Below are 20,248 nucleotides of genomic sequence, written 5' to 3' on the forward strand. Positions count from 1 at the left end.
GATGCTGGAATCGCCGAGGGAGGTGGGTCCTAGTTCATTTAGGGCGCAAGCTTTGAACCCGAAGATGCCCCTCAGCAGGGGCGCCAGCGATCTTCGCTTTCCAGGGTCATTAAGTCTTGTTTTTGCGGCAACTACAAACGTTCATTTTCCTAACATAAATCACAGAGCCGCTCAGTCATTTATTTCGTGTGAACTATTACCATATTGGTTGGTTAACGCTGTACGTTCTGCGTTTGAATCAAAGGTAGTTGAAACCACTGGCCAGTCGTTTCAGCATTATATTCGTCGGAATGATGGATTTCCTTTTGGAGCGGTGTGCTGAAATGTTTACGGAAGAAACGGTAAGAGACAGCGAATTTGCTTCCAAATAATTCTGTGGCGGACGTGAGGAAAAGTGAGTGGATAAAGAGTGTGGTTGTGTTGGTCACTGATGCAGAATGATGGGTGCCCAGGAGTTGACTTAAACTTTTTTCTTTTGTGTACTTTTGGAAACTTTGCCCAGTAATAATTCAGTCTTGGGTTTTCTTTTTGCTTCCTGTGAATTAAGATAAATATTATTACCCACTCACTGAGAACTGTAATCCAAGAGCTTTCCCTTTTAGGGTTTTGTTTTTAAGATTTTGTAAAAGAAAATATAAAATTGGTAATCTGTGCTGTGTTGGAATAAGGGAGGAAACGTTTGGTCAGGTTTGTCATCCAAGAAATATTTACTTGAGATTTAAAATCATTAGAGGGGTGAAGAAAGGGCAAAGCTGACTTGGTCTAGCCAGTCTTTAGAAGGTATACCAGTAGTATCAGAGCATTTGGGGGAAATAACAATTATCTTATGTTCTACTGATGCTTCAGTTGACTACTGTAAACTCTGACCTTTTTCTCGTCTTAAACTGAAGGCTTTCTCCGTGTTCTAAAATCAAATTTGACAGCTATTAAGATTACATTAAATATTGTTATAACATAAACATTCCCAAAATTATAACCCCCGATTGAGGGCGGGAGGAGAAGGGGACGACAGAGGATGAGATGGTTGAATGGCATCACCGACTCAATGGATATGAATTTGAGTAAACTCCAGGAGTTGGTGATGGAAGGGGAAGCCTGGCCTGCTGCAGTCCGTGGGGGTAGCAAAGAGTCGGACATGACTGAGTGACTGAACTGAAACATGTTATAATATCATAGCGTATGATAAGTCCTAGACATTAAGCTTTCATTTTTACTTCAGAAAATCCATTGATTTAACTAAAAGAATATCATGTTATTTACTGAAGTAGTCCCTGTTCATTCTGTTACTTCTTAGGTTTTCAAATATAGATACTGTTGTTGCTAGATTAATGTAGACTGAAATTCTCTCAGTTTTAATAATGGAAAAAAAGATGAGGGCATTGAGGCAATTTTTCCATACTGTTAAGTCTCCTTGGAGAGGAGGGCTGAATCTGTTTTACATGAGAATTGAAAATAGGGTAGTATCAAAAAACCAATGTCAGAAAAGGATTGTTAAAACTGCATTATTTTAGGAAAAGAACATTTTGCCAGCTTGTTTCACGGTAAGACTTGCAGTTTATTTCTTTATCGATGAATATTGTAAATTATTTTGTTTGCTTAAGTTTTTTGGGAAAAAGTTGCCTAAAGTTACATATTGGCATTTAAAATGTTGAAAGTGGATAATTAGTCTCCATTTTTCCTTCTTGTTTCAACTATGTCATTTGATGCCTTTTAAAAATTTATCAGGCACCTACTGTGTGTAGTGTATGGTGGTGGGCTTATGAGTTGAACAATATTTTGTATAGGGGAATGTTACGTATTGTGATGTCACAGAGTGTATCAGCATAAAAGACTACATCAGTAGTTTACAGGACTTTAAAAAAGTGAGTATTCTTCCCTTGACACTTTCTATATAGTCTTAGATGATTTTTTTAAAAATGTATTTGTTTTTAGTTGGAGGATAATTACAATATTGTGTTAGTTTCTGCCATATAACATGAATCAGCCATGCATATGTCCCCTCCTTCTTAAATCCCCTCCCACCTTCCACCCCATCTCATACCTCTAGGTTATCACAGAGCAGCAGATCTGAGCTCCCTGCATCATTCATCAGATGGTTTTTGTATATATAATTGAGCATATATTAGGTGCTCAGTACATGTTTTCTAAATCGATGATGAAAGAATTTACAGTAATTAAAATGGAAAATATATAATGTGCATTGCCTAAAAATAATTTATAGATAATGGGTTTTATTTTTTAAAGTTGTAAAAAGCTTATACAAATTTAGTAGTTTCTCTGTGTGTGGCCTATTACTCATTTTAATTGGAACTTTAATCTTTTCTTTTTGTATTATAGTTGTTTTTAGGAGAAATGAATAGAAGTAACCAATTTTGAGGAAGCCATGGCAAAATCAAATACAAAACACAGAGTTTGTTCTCGGCAATCTTCAGTATCTTCTCTGTTAAGCTGCAGCCTGAATGGCAGTAATTCCTCTAACTCTGGCTCTTTTCAGTATAAGGATAAACTGTACAGTTCTGCATCTCAGGCTCTACAGGCCTATATTGATGATTTTGATCTAAGCCAAATGTGTCTTGGGGCAAGCACTGGAAAGATTAACATTGTTAAATGTCCTGCTAATATGCCGGAATTCTCCAATTACATTTGTAAACCAAACAATGGTATGCTTTTATCCTTTGTTTTCTTTTTTGCTGTTGATTTAAAGCATTTTGAGAGATGTATAGTAGTCTTAGAAAACTAAATGCTTCATTTTGTTCTTTTGGAGTAAAAAATGACTTGTAATGTTGTGATCTGTATATATTTCTTAAATGATTCTGTGATTTTTTGGTTCTCTGGAGTTTTGGGGTAAAGATCCTCTTTTGACTTTGGAGTAGAAGCTCGTAAAATGCAACTAGTAATAGCAGATGGCTGATTCTAAACCCTTAAGCCATTCTGTTACAGTGTAATGGAAAGAACATTGAGTTGGTGGTTCTAGCTTCCATTACCTAGCTTAATGACTTTAAACAAATCTCAGCCTTTCAGAATTTATACTTGATCAGTTCAGTTGAGAGGATAGGGCTGTGTTCCTCTTCTTGTCTGTATTCTTGGGGCGGTAACATTCACAGGATGTTAAGGATTATTCCTTGGTCAGAGGTCCATTGGGGCTTCCCTGGTAGATCAGTTGGTAAAGATTCCATCTACAGTGCGCGAGACCTGGGTTTGATCCCTTGGTTGGGAAGATCCCCTGGAAGAGGACATGGCAACCCACTCCACTGTTCTTGCCTAGAGAATCCCCGTGGACAGAGGAGCCTGGCAGGCTGCAGTCCATGGGGTTGCTAAGAGTCGGACATGACTGACTAAGCACAGCACAGCACGGTATCGAGGTCCATGAAAACAAGTTTGGGAAATGCATCTGTTGATAACCCAGTTAACACTTGACTGACCCCTAGGGTGAAAAAAGTTTACATCAACTGTTAGAAAGAAGTGGGCAGTATATTCCAGAAGAGGAGAATTAGAACAGCTGTTCTGTGTGTGTGAATGCTATTTCAGGGTTAGCAAGCAAGAAAGCAAATTATTTTTTCATCTAATTTAATGACTTGTTTTTTTCCTGTGTTGCAGCCAGTTGAGTGACTGGTATTCATGTGAGTGTATTAGTGCTTTGGGTGTGTCTAGATGAAGAAACTGTAAATTAAAGAATACGTGAATATTTAGGAGGCTGGAGAGAAAAAAGTGTATCAAGGTTAAATTGAAGAGATGTGAAGGAAAAAAAACACATCCTATTACATAAACCTATACCTTTCAGGCTTTTAATCAAAGCTTGAGTAAAGATTAAGGAAAAACAGCAAACATGATTCTTAATTCTCAATTCTCATTTACTGTTGAATATTATGAAGTATTTTTATATGTGATACAGGAAGATAAACAGAATTCTGCTTTGTTTTTCAGCTTTTGAAAATCTTGATGACAAAAGACATTCATCCTTATCCTATAGAGGACAGACTCTTAATGACGTAGACTCCATTAGTCTAACAACTGATGATCTATTAAAGCTTCCAGCAGATGGATCATTTTCTTTCACTTATTTTGAATCAGGTCACGGAAGTAGCAAGAAAAACAGGAAACACATTGGAAGACTGAGTTCATCTGACAGAGAAAAGAATCAGAATTTTCGAGAACCAACTGCTCTCCAGGGCAAGGATAACTTAGTTACCCCACTTGTATACACAAATATAAAAGGAAGGCATTGTGGCAGGCTGAAAAACCCAAAACTCATGAATAGGGCTAGTAAAAGCGTTTCTGTACCCTCTTTATCTTTTTCCAAAAAATTATCTTTTAGGGACAGTTCAGAACACAATCTTGAAAAGAATTACCCAAGATGGCTCACTAGCCAGAAGTCTGACCTTAATATTTCAGGGATAACTAGTATACCGGACTTCAAGTACCCAGTCTGGCTCTACAATCAAGACTTGTTACCTGATACAGATAGTCAAAGAATACATCAAATGTGTAAAGAAGATCAGTGTTCTCCTAGGCACAGTTACCAGGCACAAAGAACTTCTCAGCTAATGAATAAATTAGATTGTTTTGAATATTCTTTTGAACCTTCAAACATTGCACATTCCTTGAGTGAGGATAAAGGATTACTGAATGAATATAAATGTGGTCCTGAACCTAGCCAATGTCTGTGTGAGAATCCACTTCTTCCAGGATCCAAAAAGCCATTCAGTGGTAATTGTTCTGTTTTTTTGTGTTTTTACTGTTTTTAAGAACCAAAGAAAGTGCTGTAAATTTGACTAGCATCTAGAATCTGTTATATTCTTGATATAATGCTCAAATGATGTTTTTGTTTTGAACTCTTATCACCTTTATTTATGTCGTATTCTGTGACTAGAAAAATGTCTTATTTTTTTCTTTGTGTCATAACAGATGTCACATTTTAACATAGCTTGCTATTTTGGATATGTTTATATTCCAAATAATGTAAATTCTTGTTGCCTTTATAATATTTTACTCTGCTTTGCATTTATTTTTTTCTTAAAGAATTAATGTAATCTTTTAAATTAGGTGACAAAATTGAATTGCTTATCCTGAAGGCCAAGAGAAATCTAGAGCATTGTACTGAAGAGTTACCAAAGTCTATGAAAAAGGATGACAGTCCTTGTTCATTAGATAAACTTGAAGCGGAAAGATCATGGGAAAATATTCCTGTTACTTTGTAAGTTAAAATGCAGCATTCAGTTTTCCAAATGAAGAATGCCATGTACACATCTGATTTCATCTTTAAGTAACTTAATGATAATTAACAATGGTAGTATCATGGTATTTTTATAGAGCATAACTTCCAGTGTTGTTTGCTTTAGATCGCATTTTTCATTAGTTACCACAAGATGGTGATAACCTTAGGTACCTTATATAACTTGTCTTTGTTAAATGATCCTTTCGTTGCACTATAAAATATTGATATATGTTTAATAGGAATTAGAACCCAAAGCAACTATTTTGCAAATGGAGAAGGCTATTAAAATTTTACTGCTTTCTTTTTTTACTTTTAAGTTTTATCTCCCTCTATATTCTCTTTATATTTTAGAATATTCATCATTTACATTTTAATATTTTTCAATCATTATTTTTCATAAATGATGGTACAATTTTTGTATGGTAAATGTTTGAAGTTTCTAAGACTGTTTTCATTTGTGTGTTAAACCTCTCTGTGATATAGTTGCTCAGAATAATTTAAAAAGTGTTCACCCATGAATGTGAGTATAGAGGAAGAATCTAGGAAAGCTGCTTTTCTCAGTGATATTAATTCCATGTCAGAAATGCATTCTTTGTAATCCTAAATCCTGTCCTAGGCTCTGATAATTTAATAGTTGTCTAAACCTTCATTCTGTTTAGAGTTTATTTCCTGACTCCTTCTTTGATTACTTCTCAGTTGAGCATCTTATTTTCTTAAATGTGGACCTTAACTGTAATTGCAGTTTAGAATCTTGATTCTGTCATTTCCTTGCTGAGATTTTGTACAGGTTGCTTCTACTTTGGGGTTGTGAGGATTCAGTTGATTAGAAAATAAATATGAGGTACTTAGGACAGTTTCTGATTTATGACACTCCCTTGTAAATTGTAATAGTGGTGGTGATCATCCAGAATATTTTTTGTTTGTTCAGCTTCATTTCTCAACTGTTGGTTCATTAATGTGTTTAAAAAAACATCAGCAACAACTAGGATTAATAATTAGTTCGCTTAATTCTTACAGTTCTCTTATTTTTCATATTTACTAATTTCTTATTTTCTTATCAGTTGGTTTTATTGTGTCTGTATTTGTAAAATCCTATAGGGTGAGCAAATATCAGAGGTGCTTAAATTGAGTAAAGCTTTTGAATATACTAGATGTATTTTGTAATTAGATACTATGACTTCTGATTTGTATACCATCATATTATGATGGATATGTTTTATATAAAATTATTGACGGTATGATAAGGTATAGATCTGACTTCAGTGTGATATTGACAAATTATTAATCTGTCATCAAAAACGAAATTGACTAGGTAATAGTGTGCTAAAAGAATAACCACAGCCAGAAAGTTGTTTTTGTTTTTTTGGTATAACTTTCTGTAATAGAAAATGTCAAACACATACAAAAGTAGAGGAATAGTATGATGATTCCATATATATCCAGCACTCGTTTTTTATAATCAGATAAATGCTTTTTTGATGATAGTTGGTGGATGTACAAACTCTTTGGTAAAGAATGGGAGGAAAAACTACTTGGGAACAAGAAAAAGTTCATAGTAAATTACAAATCAGATGAGTGAATAATGAAGAACAGCTAATTACTGAGAAAAAAATTTGCATTATGATGTTCAAGTGTTTTAAGAGTCTTAGATGTATGAATACTTAAGTTAGATACACATATTGATATATAAATGAGAGAGATAGAATGAGTTTATTCTCTGCAGCTAATGGAATTTTGTTTTGAGAAAATTTTTACTTTTGCTGGGGATGCACTTTTCTTCCCCTTGAACATTAAGAAAAAAACATTTATTTATTGAACTTCTTTTAAATGTCCCAGATATGGAGAGTTAAATTTATGTAGTGTATGTGATAAGGACTGCAGATGTAGAAACTGAAGTGAAGGGGAAGTTTTGTGAAGTCATCCCATGAGTGGGATTGGGATTTGCACAGGAATCTTAGTTTCAGCATTAACCCTTCTCCCACTTCACTCTGTCCTTAGTGCCAGTCCTGGAGGAGAAGTCTCTCCTGTTGCTTTGATTAGAAGCATGTAGTTCCATCTTAATAGAAACTTATAAATTTGTGGGGGCTTTGTGTATTAATATTGAGTTACCAAAAATGTTTAATTGGAAAATGTACTGCTTATTTCAAACAAATGTGCTTTTGGAGGATACATATATTTGAAGGCTCATTTATTTAATTAAAGACTAATGTCTTCAGTTTCTTTATCTTTTTCTTAAAGCTTTACAGGAGAAGCAAGGAGATAGGGAGTGATGAAGGAAGAAGTTAAGGGAGAAGATAAAAAGAAATTATCAAGCAACATCCATAGGAATCCTATCTATAATGGTTACTTCATGGTGACTATTTAAAATGATAACAGTCAGTTATATACTGTCTAATTTTTATCAATTGGGAACTTATATGCTGTCTTGTATCCTTAAATCCTAGCAAATCTCCTGTTCCTGTTAACACTGATGATAGTCCTCAAGAAATTCCAAAGACAAAGTATGCTAATGAATTCCTTGAAGATTTTTTAAATGATGATAATCAGGTGGGTGACATTAAATCTTTTTATCTTATTAAAGGAATAGTTATGACTAATTTATTAATTTCTTTAAGTTATTTGGATATTATAATTAATTATAATTAAAACAAAAAATGGCTCAAATCCTCTTTTCCCCAGCACATATCCATGAGACCATCACTCCTAGAATTACTGATAATTTTAGTATTCTGAAGTAGAGGGACCTGGAATTGAACTCTCTGGGGAGCCTAAATTGTCATTACAGTGATTTCTTTTTTTTTCCCCCCTGGAAAACATGTAAAACAGCACCTTACAGAGTAAATTATATTTTCCCATAGGGCAGTTGCTTATTGACAGTTGTGTTTCTAAGATACAATTATACATCTGTTTAATTTAAAATGAGAAATTTATCACTCAGCTTTAAAGAATCAGCACATGTACATCTCGCAAGTAATCCTGAAATAAACTGTAAATACATAAGGAATGATTATAATATTTATAATTTTAATTCACGGCTGTTAAATATTGAATACACTTTTGAGATACTGACATCTGGAAGAGTTGAGAGATTGAACATTCCAGACAAAAATTAGCTAAAAATTTTAATATATATCTTTTCCTTCAGTGAAATTTACTAGAGAAAGTAGAGGTTGTCAGAACATGTCTGACCTTAGTGCTCTAATAAGATACTATAGCAAATGCTGGGTAAGTGAAACTTAATTATCAAATATTTATTTGCCAGATAAATTTGAGTACCAAACACTTTTCTAGGAATTGTACTCCTAATAGTGAATAAGAGAAGAATCCTTGCCTCTTGGATTTTTTATTCCAAGTCGGACAGAGGAGCTATATCAAAATGAAATAGGCAATGGTGACTGAATAACAACAGCAAACAGTCATACATAAGTGCTATGCTCAGACATGTCTGACTCTTTGCAGCCCCATGAACTACAGCCCACCCATCTCCTCTGTTCATGGGATTTCTCAGGCAAGAATACTGGAGTGGGTTGCCATTTCCTATTCCAGGGGATCTTTCCAACCCAGGGATTGAACCTGTGTCTCCTGCATTGGCAGATGGATTCTTTACACCATTGTGCTACCTGGGAAGCCCATGTATAAAGGAGAGTCTTACAGATGTTGTGAAGAAAAACTGATTGAGATAGAGAAACGAGGGCAGAGAAATTGTAGCTGGAGTGGGCAGGAACGGCCTCTCTTCTGAGGTGATGTTTGCACCCAAACCTAAAATGAGTGAGTAAGTCGTACATATACTCATAGGGAAATAACTTTTCATTTAGAGGGAATCGTAAGTACAGAAACCCCAAGGCAGAAAAATGTTCAAGGAAAATCAGAGTCCAGTCAGTGTAGCTCAGTCAGAATGAGCAAGGAAGAATGGTAAAGAGATAAGATGGTAACCAGGAGTCAGATCGTGTCGGTATGTAAGCAATGGAATGAAGATTTTACATTTTAAGTGAGATGAAAAGTGCCTGGAGTACTTTGGAGGAATGAAATGAGCAGATCTACATTTTAAAATATAAAGTGGCAGTGGTATGGAACATAGACTTGAGAGGAGCTGGAGAAGGACAAGGAACCCAGTTAGGAGGCTTTAGCCATCTTCCAGAATAGGGATTGTAAAGGCTTGGGTTAGGTGGGAATGTTAGAAGTAGTCAGATATAGTTAGATTTGTGATGTGTTCTTAAGGTGACTGGGTAGGATGGAGACAGAAGATTCAGAGTAAGTCCAAGATGTTTGAGCCAAACAACTAAAGCAGTGGGTGGTACAGTTTACTTAGTTGAAGTGAACTCTGGTAAAGGAACAAATCTGTGTGAATTTTGTAAAGTTTGAGATGGAAGGGAAGGGAAGGAAGGGAAGGTGTAGTCGCTCAGTCGTGTCCGACTCTTGCGACCCCGTGGACTGTAGCCTACCAGGCTTCTCCGTCCATGGGATTCTCCAGGCAAGAATACTGGAGTGGGTTACCATTTCCTTCTCCAGGGGATCTTCCCGACCCAGAGATCGAACCCGGGTCTCCCGCATTTGAGGCAAACGCTTTAACCTCTGAGCCACCAGAGAAGACCATTAAATACTAACCAGCCAATTCCTTTTCTTCTGCCTTTACACACACACCACCTCACTACCACTGTGGTTTTAAATTTTTAAATAGTTTTAAATCTATAGAAGGTTGCAAAAATAATACAGATAGTTCCTGCCACCCTTCTCTCAGCTTCCCTAATGTTAACATCTCACTTAGCATAGTGTAATTTTCACATTGGCAAAATACTGTTACTGAAACCACAGACCTTATTCTGATTTCACCAGTTTTCCTGCCAGTGTCCTGTTGCAAGATGTAGCATTGCATTTAGTTGTCATATCTCCTCAATCTGCTTCAGTCTTGACAATTCCTCAGTCTTGTCTGTCATGATCTTGACACTTTTGAAGACTTAATAGTCAGTTGGTTTTTTTCTGTAGATTGTTCCTCAGTGGGGTTTATCTGAAGTTTTGTCGTGATTAGAATGGAGTTATGAGTTTTTGGCAAGAATCCAACAGAAGTCATGCTGTGCCCTTCTCAGTGCATCATATCAGAGGGGTCATGATGTCATTGATAATACTGATGATGCGTCTTAGTTCAGACTGCTGTAGTAAATATGCTGTAGACCAGGTGGCTTAACAGCAGACATTTGTTTCTCACGTTTCTGGAGGCTGAGAAGTTCAGATGAAGGTGTCTGATGAGATCCTGCTTCCTCGATTTTAGGTGGCCATCTTCTGGTATCCTAATGTGGCAGAGAGCAGAGAGGGAGCAAGCTTTCTGTGTCTTTTCCTGTAAGGACACTAATCCCACTCTTGAGAATTCCACCTTCATGACCTAGTTCCTTCATAGAAGCCCCTCCTCCAAGTGCTGTCACGTTGGGATTAATTCAAATTGCACATTTGAATTGTAGGGGGCACACACATTCAGTCCAGAGTAGTATACTGATACGATAATACGTAATTATCATAGAAATTTATTTTTATATTTATTTATAGATAATTTATATTTATTATAGATAAAACTATAATAATATGTTAGTACTGGTGATATTAGTCTTGAACATACGGTGCCTACTGGCTTTCTTTTTAGTAAAATTACAGTTTCCCCTTGTAATTAATAAATATCTTAGAGGAGATGCTATGAGACTGTGCAAGTATTAATAGTCTCAGACTTCTATCCACTGTTTTTAGCATCATTGGTGGATCTTGTTTTTTTGTCTCAATTATTAGTTGAAATTCTTGTGTAATGAGCTCTTCCTCCCCTCCCCATTTATTAAACTTTTTATTGGGACTCAGATTTTTTTAAAACTTCTTATTTTGTATTGGGGTATAGCTGATGAACAATTTTGTGAAAGTTTCAGGTGACTGGCAAAGGGACTCAGCCATATATATACACGTATCCATTCTCCCCCAAATTCCCCTCCCATCCAGGCTGTTACATAACATTGAGCAGAGTTCCATGTGCTGTACAATAGGTCCTTGTTGGTTATCTGTTTTAAATAGATAGTGTGTACATGTCCATCCAAACTCCCTAACTATCTCTTCCCTCCAACATCCCCCCCAACCCTCTAAGCAACCATAAGTTCGTTCTCTAAATCTGGGGACTTATAGATATTTAATTCTTGGTTTGAAAGAAAGAAAAGTGAAAGTGAAGTTGCTCAGTTGTGTCCGACTCTTTGTTACCCCATGGACTGTACCTTGCCAGGCTCCTTTGTCCATGGGATTTTCCAAGCAAGAATACTGGAGTGAGTTGCCATTTCCTTCTTCAGGGTATCTTCTTTACCCAGGGATCGAACCTGGATCTCCCACACTGCAGGCAGATGCTTTACAGTCTGAGCTACCAGGGAAGCCTGGTGTTATTTTCTAGGTTTACAATATAATATTATTTTGCTGCTTAAATTGTTCCAGTTTAGGCCATAAGAGTTGCTTCAGTTGGCTCTTGTGTCCTTTTGACATGTCCCTATCATTTTTTGAGGACTTCTTTGAGGAGCCATGGTTTCTCTTTATTTGGAAACTGTGTTTAGAAACTAAGACCTAGGCGCGAGTTGTGCTTATTGCTCCTGGGTTGTTCTTTATGCTAGACTTTCTTAGCAGGTAGACTTAGAAAACATGTTTACTAACCCACATATACAGGTATACATGTTTCTATATCTATTTATATATGTATTAATATATTTTGTGTGTAGGAATAAAATCATGAGTTCATACTAATACTAATTCCAGTTCAATACCACGGTATTAGTTTTAGCCCTTTCTGTTCTTTATTTGTAACTTCTTTCTCCTCTGGTAAGAATCTCTGCCCTTATTATCTATAATAGATTTACTTGTTTTTTCAGGCTTAGCATATGCATAGTTTCAGAATTGCTGTAAGAAATAGATTTACTAGCTATGTTATATTGTTTATGTGTGATGCTTTTTGTCTTTGAGGCTTCCCTAGTAGCTCAGACAGTAAAGCATCTGCCTGCAGTGGAGGAGACCTAGGTTTGATTCCTGGCTTGGGAAAATGCCCTGGAGAAGGAAATGGCAACCCACTCCAGTATTCTTGCCTGGAGAATTCCATGGACAGAGGAGCCTGGTGGGCTGTCGTCCATGGGGTCTCAAAGAGTCGGCCACGACTGAGTGACTAACACACACACACTTTTTGTCTTTAGCCGTATGATATCCAGTCAAAGTATTCTTTTCCAAAGTTACCTTGGTTAATAATTTTCTGCTCAGCTCCTTTCAGTGTGGTCATGTTGTTCGTTTGTAATACTGTTAGGTCATTTTCTTATTGTGTAAATTGGGTTTTTCCCACATTTTGTGTGGTTTAAGTGGTTGTTTTTTGAATATGTGAAATATTACTATAGTTCTAAGAGTCAAAGCTATACCAAAAGATGTGCTCAGAGGCATTCACTCCCAGGATTTAATGCCAAGTCTCAGAACAAATTCTATCAAACATACTGAACAGCATTTATTAAACATTCATTCATGAATGACACAGAACAGTTCATATAATCTGTTTTTTTTAGTTTTCTTGTTTTTGGTACTCTGACCACAATTTTGCCTGAAAGGTTCACTTAAGGCAGACACCAAATTTCAGAGGCAAGCTTTTGTAACTTTTATGATTAGCATTAGGCAACTAGAATTTCTTCTAAACCAGTGACTGGATGCATATCGTTTAGAGATAACGCCTCAAGTGCTGTCTCCGAGGTTGTAGGAGTATAAACCAAACTGAATCCTTATGCTGTTTCTTTTTCTTCTTCTTTTTTAAAATTTTGGTAAAGTATTCATAATATTTTGACCATTTTTAAGGGTATAGTATATAGTTCCATGCGGTAAGTATCTTTACATTGTTGTGTATCCATCATCTCTATCTATTGCTAGGACTTTTTCATCTTTACCCACTGAAACTCTGTACACATTAAACACTTAACTACCCCTGCCTGTTTACCCCCATGCCTATTTACTACCCTCTGCTGGCACCGTTCTACTTTCTCTTGATAAACTTGATTATTCTGGAAACCATGTATGTTTTAGTCTGCTGAGGCTTCCATAACAAAATGCCATTGGCCAGATGGCTTAAACAACAGATATTCAGTTCTCACAGTTTTGGAGGTGGGATTATCTCAGATCAAGATGCTAACTTATTATTTTACTGGTGAAGGCCCTTTCCCTAACTTGCAGACAAACCACCTTCCCACTGTGTCCTCACATGGCCTTTCCTTGGTCTCTTAATCCTATAGATATCAGAGTCCCACCTTTAAGATCTCACTAAACTTAATTACCTCCTTATAGCCCTATCTCTCAATACAGCCACATTCAGAGTTAGGTCATGAATTTCGGGGGTGGGGTGGGGTGGGGTGGGGTCTGGGGGGAGGACACAGATTCAATCCATAGCATAGTATAAGATGAATCATATTATATTTTTCTTTTTGTTATCGACTTATTTCATTTAGTGTAATGTTGTCAAGGTTCATCCATGTTGTATCAGAATTTCCTTCCTTTCTTAGAATGAAGAGAACACCATTGTGTATTTGAAATGCTAGTTCTTGTTCAGTTGATATCAGCTTCATTTACACACTTGAAAGGAGCATGTTGGCTTACCTGCTTCTAAGGACCTTTCACTTGTAAAAATCTATGATTTTAAATGTGGTAAATCAATGTGTTGCAAATGTAAACACGCACCATTCATTGTAAAAGAACAAGGGCTAGAAAGGATATGCCAACATTTTAATAATGATTGTCTTTAAGTGACTCCATCTGGGGACTGGGAAAGAGGAAGTTGAGTTACAGTTTTGATTTGGTAAAACACTTTTTTGACATGTATTATTTAGATTTTGCATTAATTTTATATTGTGGGGAAATAATGCAGAATATAACTTTTTCCCTTATGAATTTGAGTGGTTTATTATTCATGTGTTTTAACTTTAGAGCTGTACCCTTTCTGGAGGGAAACATCATGGACCTGTTGAAGCCCTGAAGCAAATGTTATTTAATCTTCAAGCAGTGCAAGAAAGTTTCAATCAGAATAAAACTGCAGAGCCAAAAGGAGAAATTAAACAAGTAAGCATAAACGTAATTTATGAATTGAAATCTATGGATGCACATTGAGATCTGTGAAGGATATGATTTCCTCCTAGATCTTTTTGTAGTTTTTCCCTCTAGTTTTATGTTAATAAGCATGGTATATAGTGAACAAACATTTAGAGGCATACTTTAGGACCGTTGCAAAATAAAGTTATATTTTTGGAATTAAAAGTTTAAGCTTTACTGAAAATTATTTACTAAATTTATTTCTTTGGGAATACAGATGATATTTTTAATGTGTTCTTATTAATCACATATTAAATAACATTTATGTTTGTAATTATATAATATTTTCACTCTTTCATTATATTTGGTGTTTTCAATAATAGATCTCAGAAGATGATCTCTCTAAGTTACAGTTGAAGGAAAGTATGGCTCCTATTACTAGGTCACTTCAAAAGTAAGTGTTTTCTGTTAATTTCTGAGTATGCTATGAATACAAATCTGTTTTAGTCATTGCTTTGATTGAAATCAGAAGGTTACAGGATGGAATTAAGTAGCTCTAAGAAGGAAGACATGTACTAGGTATATTTAAGCTTCCTAGAGCATGTTGTTTAACCCTGAGACTTTTCTCTTAAACGTGTGCTATTTTCTATTTAAAATATTCTTAGGGCTTAATGAGATAACTGTGGACACTTAAAATATAATAGATGGGAATGTCCTGGAGAAATTTTCTTTTTCCCTTCTGAGTAACATCAACAGTTTGAGAGAGCATTGGTGTGGGTATTCTGGACGAACAGCTTGTGCTTGAAACGAGTTGTCCTGTGTTCTCTCTAGAAGAGATAAGTAATCATATCGTTGTTTGATAATGTCTCCGAAGAATTCTAAAGGGAATATAATGGCCTGGAAGATAGGTCCAGATGCCCTAAGGTGTTAATCTACTTATTTTCTTAGTTACATTATCTTAAAAGTTGGAAAGAATGCAGTCTTTCCTATAGTCATGATGTTGATAGACGAGAAGGTTATATTTTATGGATTTGGTTATGTGAATATGAGGTGTCCTCAAAAGATGGAATATGCAGTTTAGTAAACACTAAGATTAAAATTTTTTACTTTGTAACATTATTTTGCTTGGCTGTAAGTGGGCTAGAGAAATACTGACTACCTTTTGTCCTTTCAGAATTGCTTAGGATTCTCTTATGTAAGGAAGCAGTAAAAAAGTGAAACCCTAGACATGTAAATTTATAATTGTCATGAGAAAGATATGTATATCATTTTTGTTTTCATACTTTAAAAAATATGTATGAATTTCTGCCTCTATTCTGGGTAGAAATAATCCCTCTTTCTTTGTTGCTTGCCATAGTCTTGGCTATAATGTTTCATATCTAATAGGATTCAGTGAGTAATGATACTAATAACTAACCTTTATTGAACATTTACCAAGTATCAGTGTTCTTAGTGCTTTTGTATGTAATTCATGTGATTTTTTTCAGCCCTGTGAGGTAAGTACTATTATTTGTTTCATAATACAGATCAAGTAATAAAGTAACTTGCCCAAAGCTGCCTGGCTAGTAATTCAGACCAGACAGATTCTAGTCTGTGTTCCTAATACTACTCTCATTAATGATAGTGGTGCAGTGCCTCAGTTGATTATCTTGGATAAAGACCTCGTTCTGCTTTAAAATTTAAAGTAGATGACCTCAAGCTTTCCACAGTTCTTAAAAACATTGATATTGAACTTGTGTCACAAGACTTAAGTGTATTTTCTGAGTTAAAGTACATAGCCCAGAAGATGTTTTTCTTGGTGGAAATGAACTCTTAACCATATGTAGTTAACCACAAAAATTGATAATGATTGTATAGGACCATTTTCTATAATTTTTTTTATAGTAATAACTTTTTTCTAGCTTAGATCATTAGTAATCTTGTCTACAGAAGGCCAGTTTTAGAGAGTAAGAGTCCAGTTTTGTTAGATGGGTCTTAGCTGTTGATTCTTTTGGATTAGCTGAAGCAACCTTAATTTGGCTTTTATTTTACATTTTGAAGGTATTATCAATCAGTAAAGCATTTGTAGTATTATGAAGTAAGTTTAGATTTATGAAGAAAGCATGTCATTTCCCCTCTCCCCCTTATTTTCAGTCTTTAGATAAGACTGATTTAAGGACAAGTTAAAATTAATTCAGTCTCAGAATTCCTCTTACTAGACTGCAAAATATTCTGTTTCGGATTATGGTCATCTTTTCATACTTTAAAGGAACCCAACTTTTGCAGAAGTTATAGGTTGTATTTTAGGTGCTTTAATTACTTTTCTAGGGTGTTTCTCCCCAATCCTCAAATAACTGGATTTTCTTTCTAATAGTTTGGATTGCTAACCAGTTCATTAAAATATCTTTTCTAGCTTTAGAAAACTCCAAGATCTTAGTATGGGTTCTGTTTACTCCCCTGGACACAGTTTTCTTAGGTTCTCCTATTAGAAATAACAGAGACAAGGATTCACTGGACCTGAAGTATAAATGACTGATACAGCTTAAGATGTTATTTTTTCCAGAAAGATTTTGCTATTGGTAGGAATCAAAAGTTATATTTGTTTTGTATCCCTATAATACTTAGTTTTGTCTTATGTATTTGCATATTAAAATTATCATCTTTAAGCAAATGAAAGAATTGGGTTTTGAGCCAATACCTTTTCTAAGATCTTTTATTATGTCATATAAGCTTAGGCTGATTGTAAAAAAATATAAGCTTAGGCTGATTGTAAAAAATGGGCAGTTGCATATTGTTCACACGCTGTAAAGGTGAGCAATGGTGGATGATTACAGAATTATCAGTCCTCCAAAAATAATTTGGTTTTGGCCTCAGGACATGTAGTTTTATATATTAATTGGAGATGAATGTGTAAGAATTCTCAATAATAAAGGTCATGCTGTGAAGACCATGCTTAATGATAGCTGGAAAATTGTCTTGTTTCTCAGATCTCCTTTCCTGCTCAGTTTTCTGGTGTTCGTTCTATACTAGGGATAGACAGAATTAGCTCTCAGACTTGCAAAACATGACCCTAAAGCAAAGATTTTTCTTTATTCTAATGTGCTCGTATGTTACTTAGATCTAGAAAATAGTAGGCAGTTTGTCCTGAAAAGCCTTTTGTTCAGTTCTTGCTGAACACTAGGCTGAATGTTGGTCAGTAAACATAGTATTTAAGAGAACAACCAATATAGTAGTACTAATAGAAAAGCAAATGCAAGATATCAATCAGCAAATTAAAATATAGCTGAATTGTCGTCATATAATCAGTGTTGCTGAGTTTCTGGGGGTTGATTTGTATGTATTTGAATGGTCATTGGTAGATGCATTGTCACAATAAGAAATGAGTTTTTAAATTTCAGTTTTTAAGGTGAGTGATTACTCAGTGTTGTAATATAATCCTTAAGTTGATCTTTTCCCATTAACCTGTTTTTTCACTTTTTAACAGAAGAAAATCAAGAAAAATTTCCTTTTGTAATTTTATCCTTCCCTTCTCCTTTACTTACCTTTGAAATACCAATCACTTTTGATGGTCTCTTTTCTAAGTAAATGGCTTTATTCTCAAAAGAGTTAGATGAAAGGAACTGCCAACTGGTTGTATAACCGAGGTAGAGCGACTAAAGCGTTTGTATTTCTTCTTAGCTTTTTTATTCCTTTCCATTATTACCCACCACCCCCCCTTTCTACCTGACATTGTATTTTAAAGGCATAAAATATACTACATGGGATTAGAAAGGAAACCAGTTATAGTGAATTAATTATCAAAATATTTAAATACATTTCTGATCAATAATAATATATGCTTCTCTATTGCATTTAAAATAAGAATACATTTAAAATACAGGTAAGTTAAAATTCATTTTGTAAAAACGTGTTATTGTGAAGGTCTTTTTCATAACTTGAATAAAAGCATTAAACAATTGTGTGGTCTTTTACTTAACCTTCACATGTTGATCAGCAAACAGTTAAAGAGAATATTGGAAGACGTTGATGTCTGGGTCACCACTGAGACTTCTCTGTTTGAACAAATAGACTTAAAATTTTCTAATAGTTACCTAGTTATGTCATATGAACTTTTGGACTGAGACAGGAAGAATGAGAGTACCTGTGTTATAGCAGTGGATTTAATAACTTGTAATTTTGTAACTATTATATAACTTGTAATTTTTGAATAGTCATGAGTATAGAACATACCTGCAATGACTATGTGATAGGAAAATATCTCTGACTTCTGTAGCATATGAGATCACTTTGGTCTGTTGGCTTACATTCATAATGGAAGGCAATGCTAATTTAGAGATAGCGTTTAGTGAAAATAAAGATAATTCCCCCCCATCCCTTTGTATAGATCCTTAAAATCTAAAGAATCTGTGGTCCTCCAATTTGTAAACAATAAGATCGGATTCTAGCCACTTGTCTTTCTGTCTCTTGAATCACAGCCTGAAAAGAAAAAGGAAGATAAGCCTCAAGTATTATATTTACAGGTTATATTCTTCCTCATAAATGTGTGTCTAGGAAGAAGAAAATTCTTTAAGTAGAGAGAGATTACTATAGGATGTAGAAATAATGAAGTCTAGTTTGACCTGTAATTGCTTAGTAATAACCCTGGGTAAGTTATTGTCATTTAGTTAATGAAGATGACAATCTCAAAAATTAACAGAAGCTGTTGAATGGGTGCCAGAATTCAGATTCTTATTACATTTTTGAGTGTCTGAGAAATAGAGTACGGAGAAATAGATGTGATGTAATACAGTAATTAACACTACTTGTTTTCTCCATCTTACTCTTGGTAAAGTGGAGGATGTATTTTATTTATTATACATCATTGCAACTTTTCACTAATTTCTCACCTTAAAGATTACTGTACCTCATAATTGTTATATTATTTCTGTTTTTCTTAGTCTCTTGTTTATCAGAGACATATTTTTGGATAGTTGATTAACTTATATTTTCTGAGTGATCCTCAAGGATCTGAAGGGTAGGGGAGAGGGAAAGCTGGAAGAATACTTTGAGTGGAAGACTGGAGAGCTAAGGGTCCCTGTCTTGTTGGTTTGTCTGAGGAATGATTGGGAAGACCAGGTTGCTGGTATTATTGAATGTAATTTTCATTTGTTTTCCCCATGCTCAATAAAAATGAGTTTTCCTCAATTGTAACTGATTCTTTAGTGCTATTTTTAAAATTTTAGCTGCCTTGAATGTATATGTTAAAAATGAATTATGTCCTTTATTCTTAAATGCTATACATAGTATATCAAAAGGCATCATCTCACTCTGAAAATCACATGGAAAAGATGTTTTAAGTGTGATACAAATGATACCTGTTACTGTTTTTTATTAGGCTACTTGGTACACTTAAAAAGAAAATCTTTAAATGTCATACATAAGTTTTTATATGTGTATAGAATTTTAGGTGAGTTATTTTAGCCCTGAGTAACTCAGATTGCAAGGTCTTGTAAAGAAAAACTTTCATAGTTTTGATGCTAAACATTTTCCATAAGTTTATCTCTCATACTGATTTTGAAGTTAATAAACAATGTAATGACCCTTTCTTACTGTCTGCATTACCTATTCAGTCCTTGATGTTGGTTGATAATGTGTTTTATACTTTTTAATGAAGGGCTTTGCACCATTTATCTCGCCTGAGAGACCTGGTTGATGATACCAGTGGGAAACAGTCACCGAAAATATGAAGAGGAAAATAAAAGTTTAACCAATAAATAGTCACCACAGAACAAAATGTATTTTTTTCATATCGCTTAAACTGACAGTTAACTATAAGCCATATGTTATTCTATGATTGGTTCAAGTATTACATATTTTTTAAAAACCTGACTTGAAAACGTCCGTATATTTTTTTGTGGCCTCTCCTCATTTTGTGCCAAAATACCAGAGGTGAATTGGGAGGACCCATAGTCCTAGTCTGACTTTGGTCTTCAGGCTATATGTGTCGAATAGTCAAAGATG

General features: G+C 34.9%; 1 protein-coding gene across 3 annotated transcripts; it reads left to right on the top strand.

Moving 5' to 3' along the window:
* The first annotated feature begins 2,383 nt into the window (after positions 1-2,383).
* C21H18orf54 (chromosome 21 C18orf54 homolog) lies at positions 2,384-20,005 on the top strand. 3 transcript variants are annotated; one of them, XM_068993944.1, is made up of 7 exons: positions 2,384-2,660; positions 3,925-4,707; positions 5,044-5,194; positions 7,660-7,762; positions 14,168-14,299; positions 14,653-14,723; positions 19,902-20,005. In XM_068993944.1, exons 1-7 carry the CDS (start codon positions 2,384-2,386, stop codon positions 19,972-19,974), a joined length of 1,590 nt encoding a protein of 529 aa, XP_068850045.1. In that variant the 3' UTR covers positions 19,975-20,005. The 3 variants fall into 3 exon arrangements, with proteins under 3 accessions (XP_068850045.1, XP_068850046.1, XP_068850047.1); XM_068993945.1 differs by having other exon boundaries at positions 3,925-4,227; XM_068993946.1 differs by having other exon boundaries at positions 3,925-4,170.
* The last annotated feature ends 243 nt before the right edge of the window (positions 20,006-20,248 follow it).

The sequence above is a fragment of the Capricornis sumatraensis genome, chromosome 21 (genome assembly GCF_032405125.1).
Source record: "Capricornis sumatraensis isolate serow.1 chromosome 21, serow.2, whole genome shotgun sequence".
Classification (NCBI taxonomy): Eukaryota; Metazoa; Chordata; class Mammalia; order Artiodactyla; family Bovidae; genus Capricornis; species Capricornis sumatraensis.

Coding starts and splice junctions, on each gene's coding strand:
- C21H18orf54 (XM_068993944.1), top strand. CDS start 2,384: ATGGCAAAATCAAATACAAAACACAGAGTTTGTTCTCGGCAATCTTCA. Junction 2,661..3,924: donor CATTTGTAAACCAAACAATG/GTATGCTTTTAT, acceptor TTTGTTTTTCAG/CTTTTGAAAATCTTGATGAC. Junction 4,708..5,043: donor ATCCAAAAAGCCATTCAGTG/GTAATTGTTCTG, acceptor CTTTTAAATTAG/GTGACAAAATTGAATTGCTT.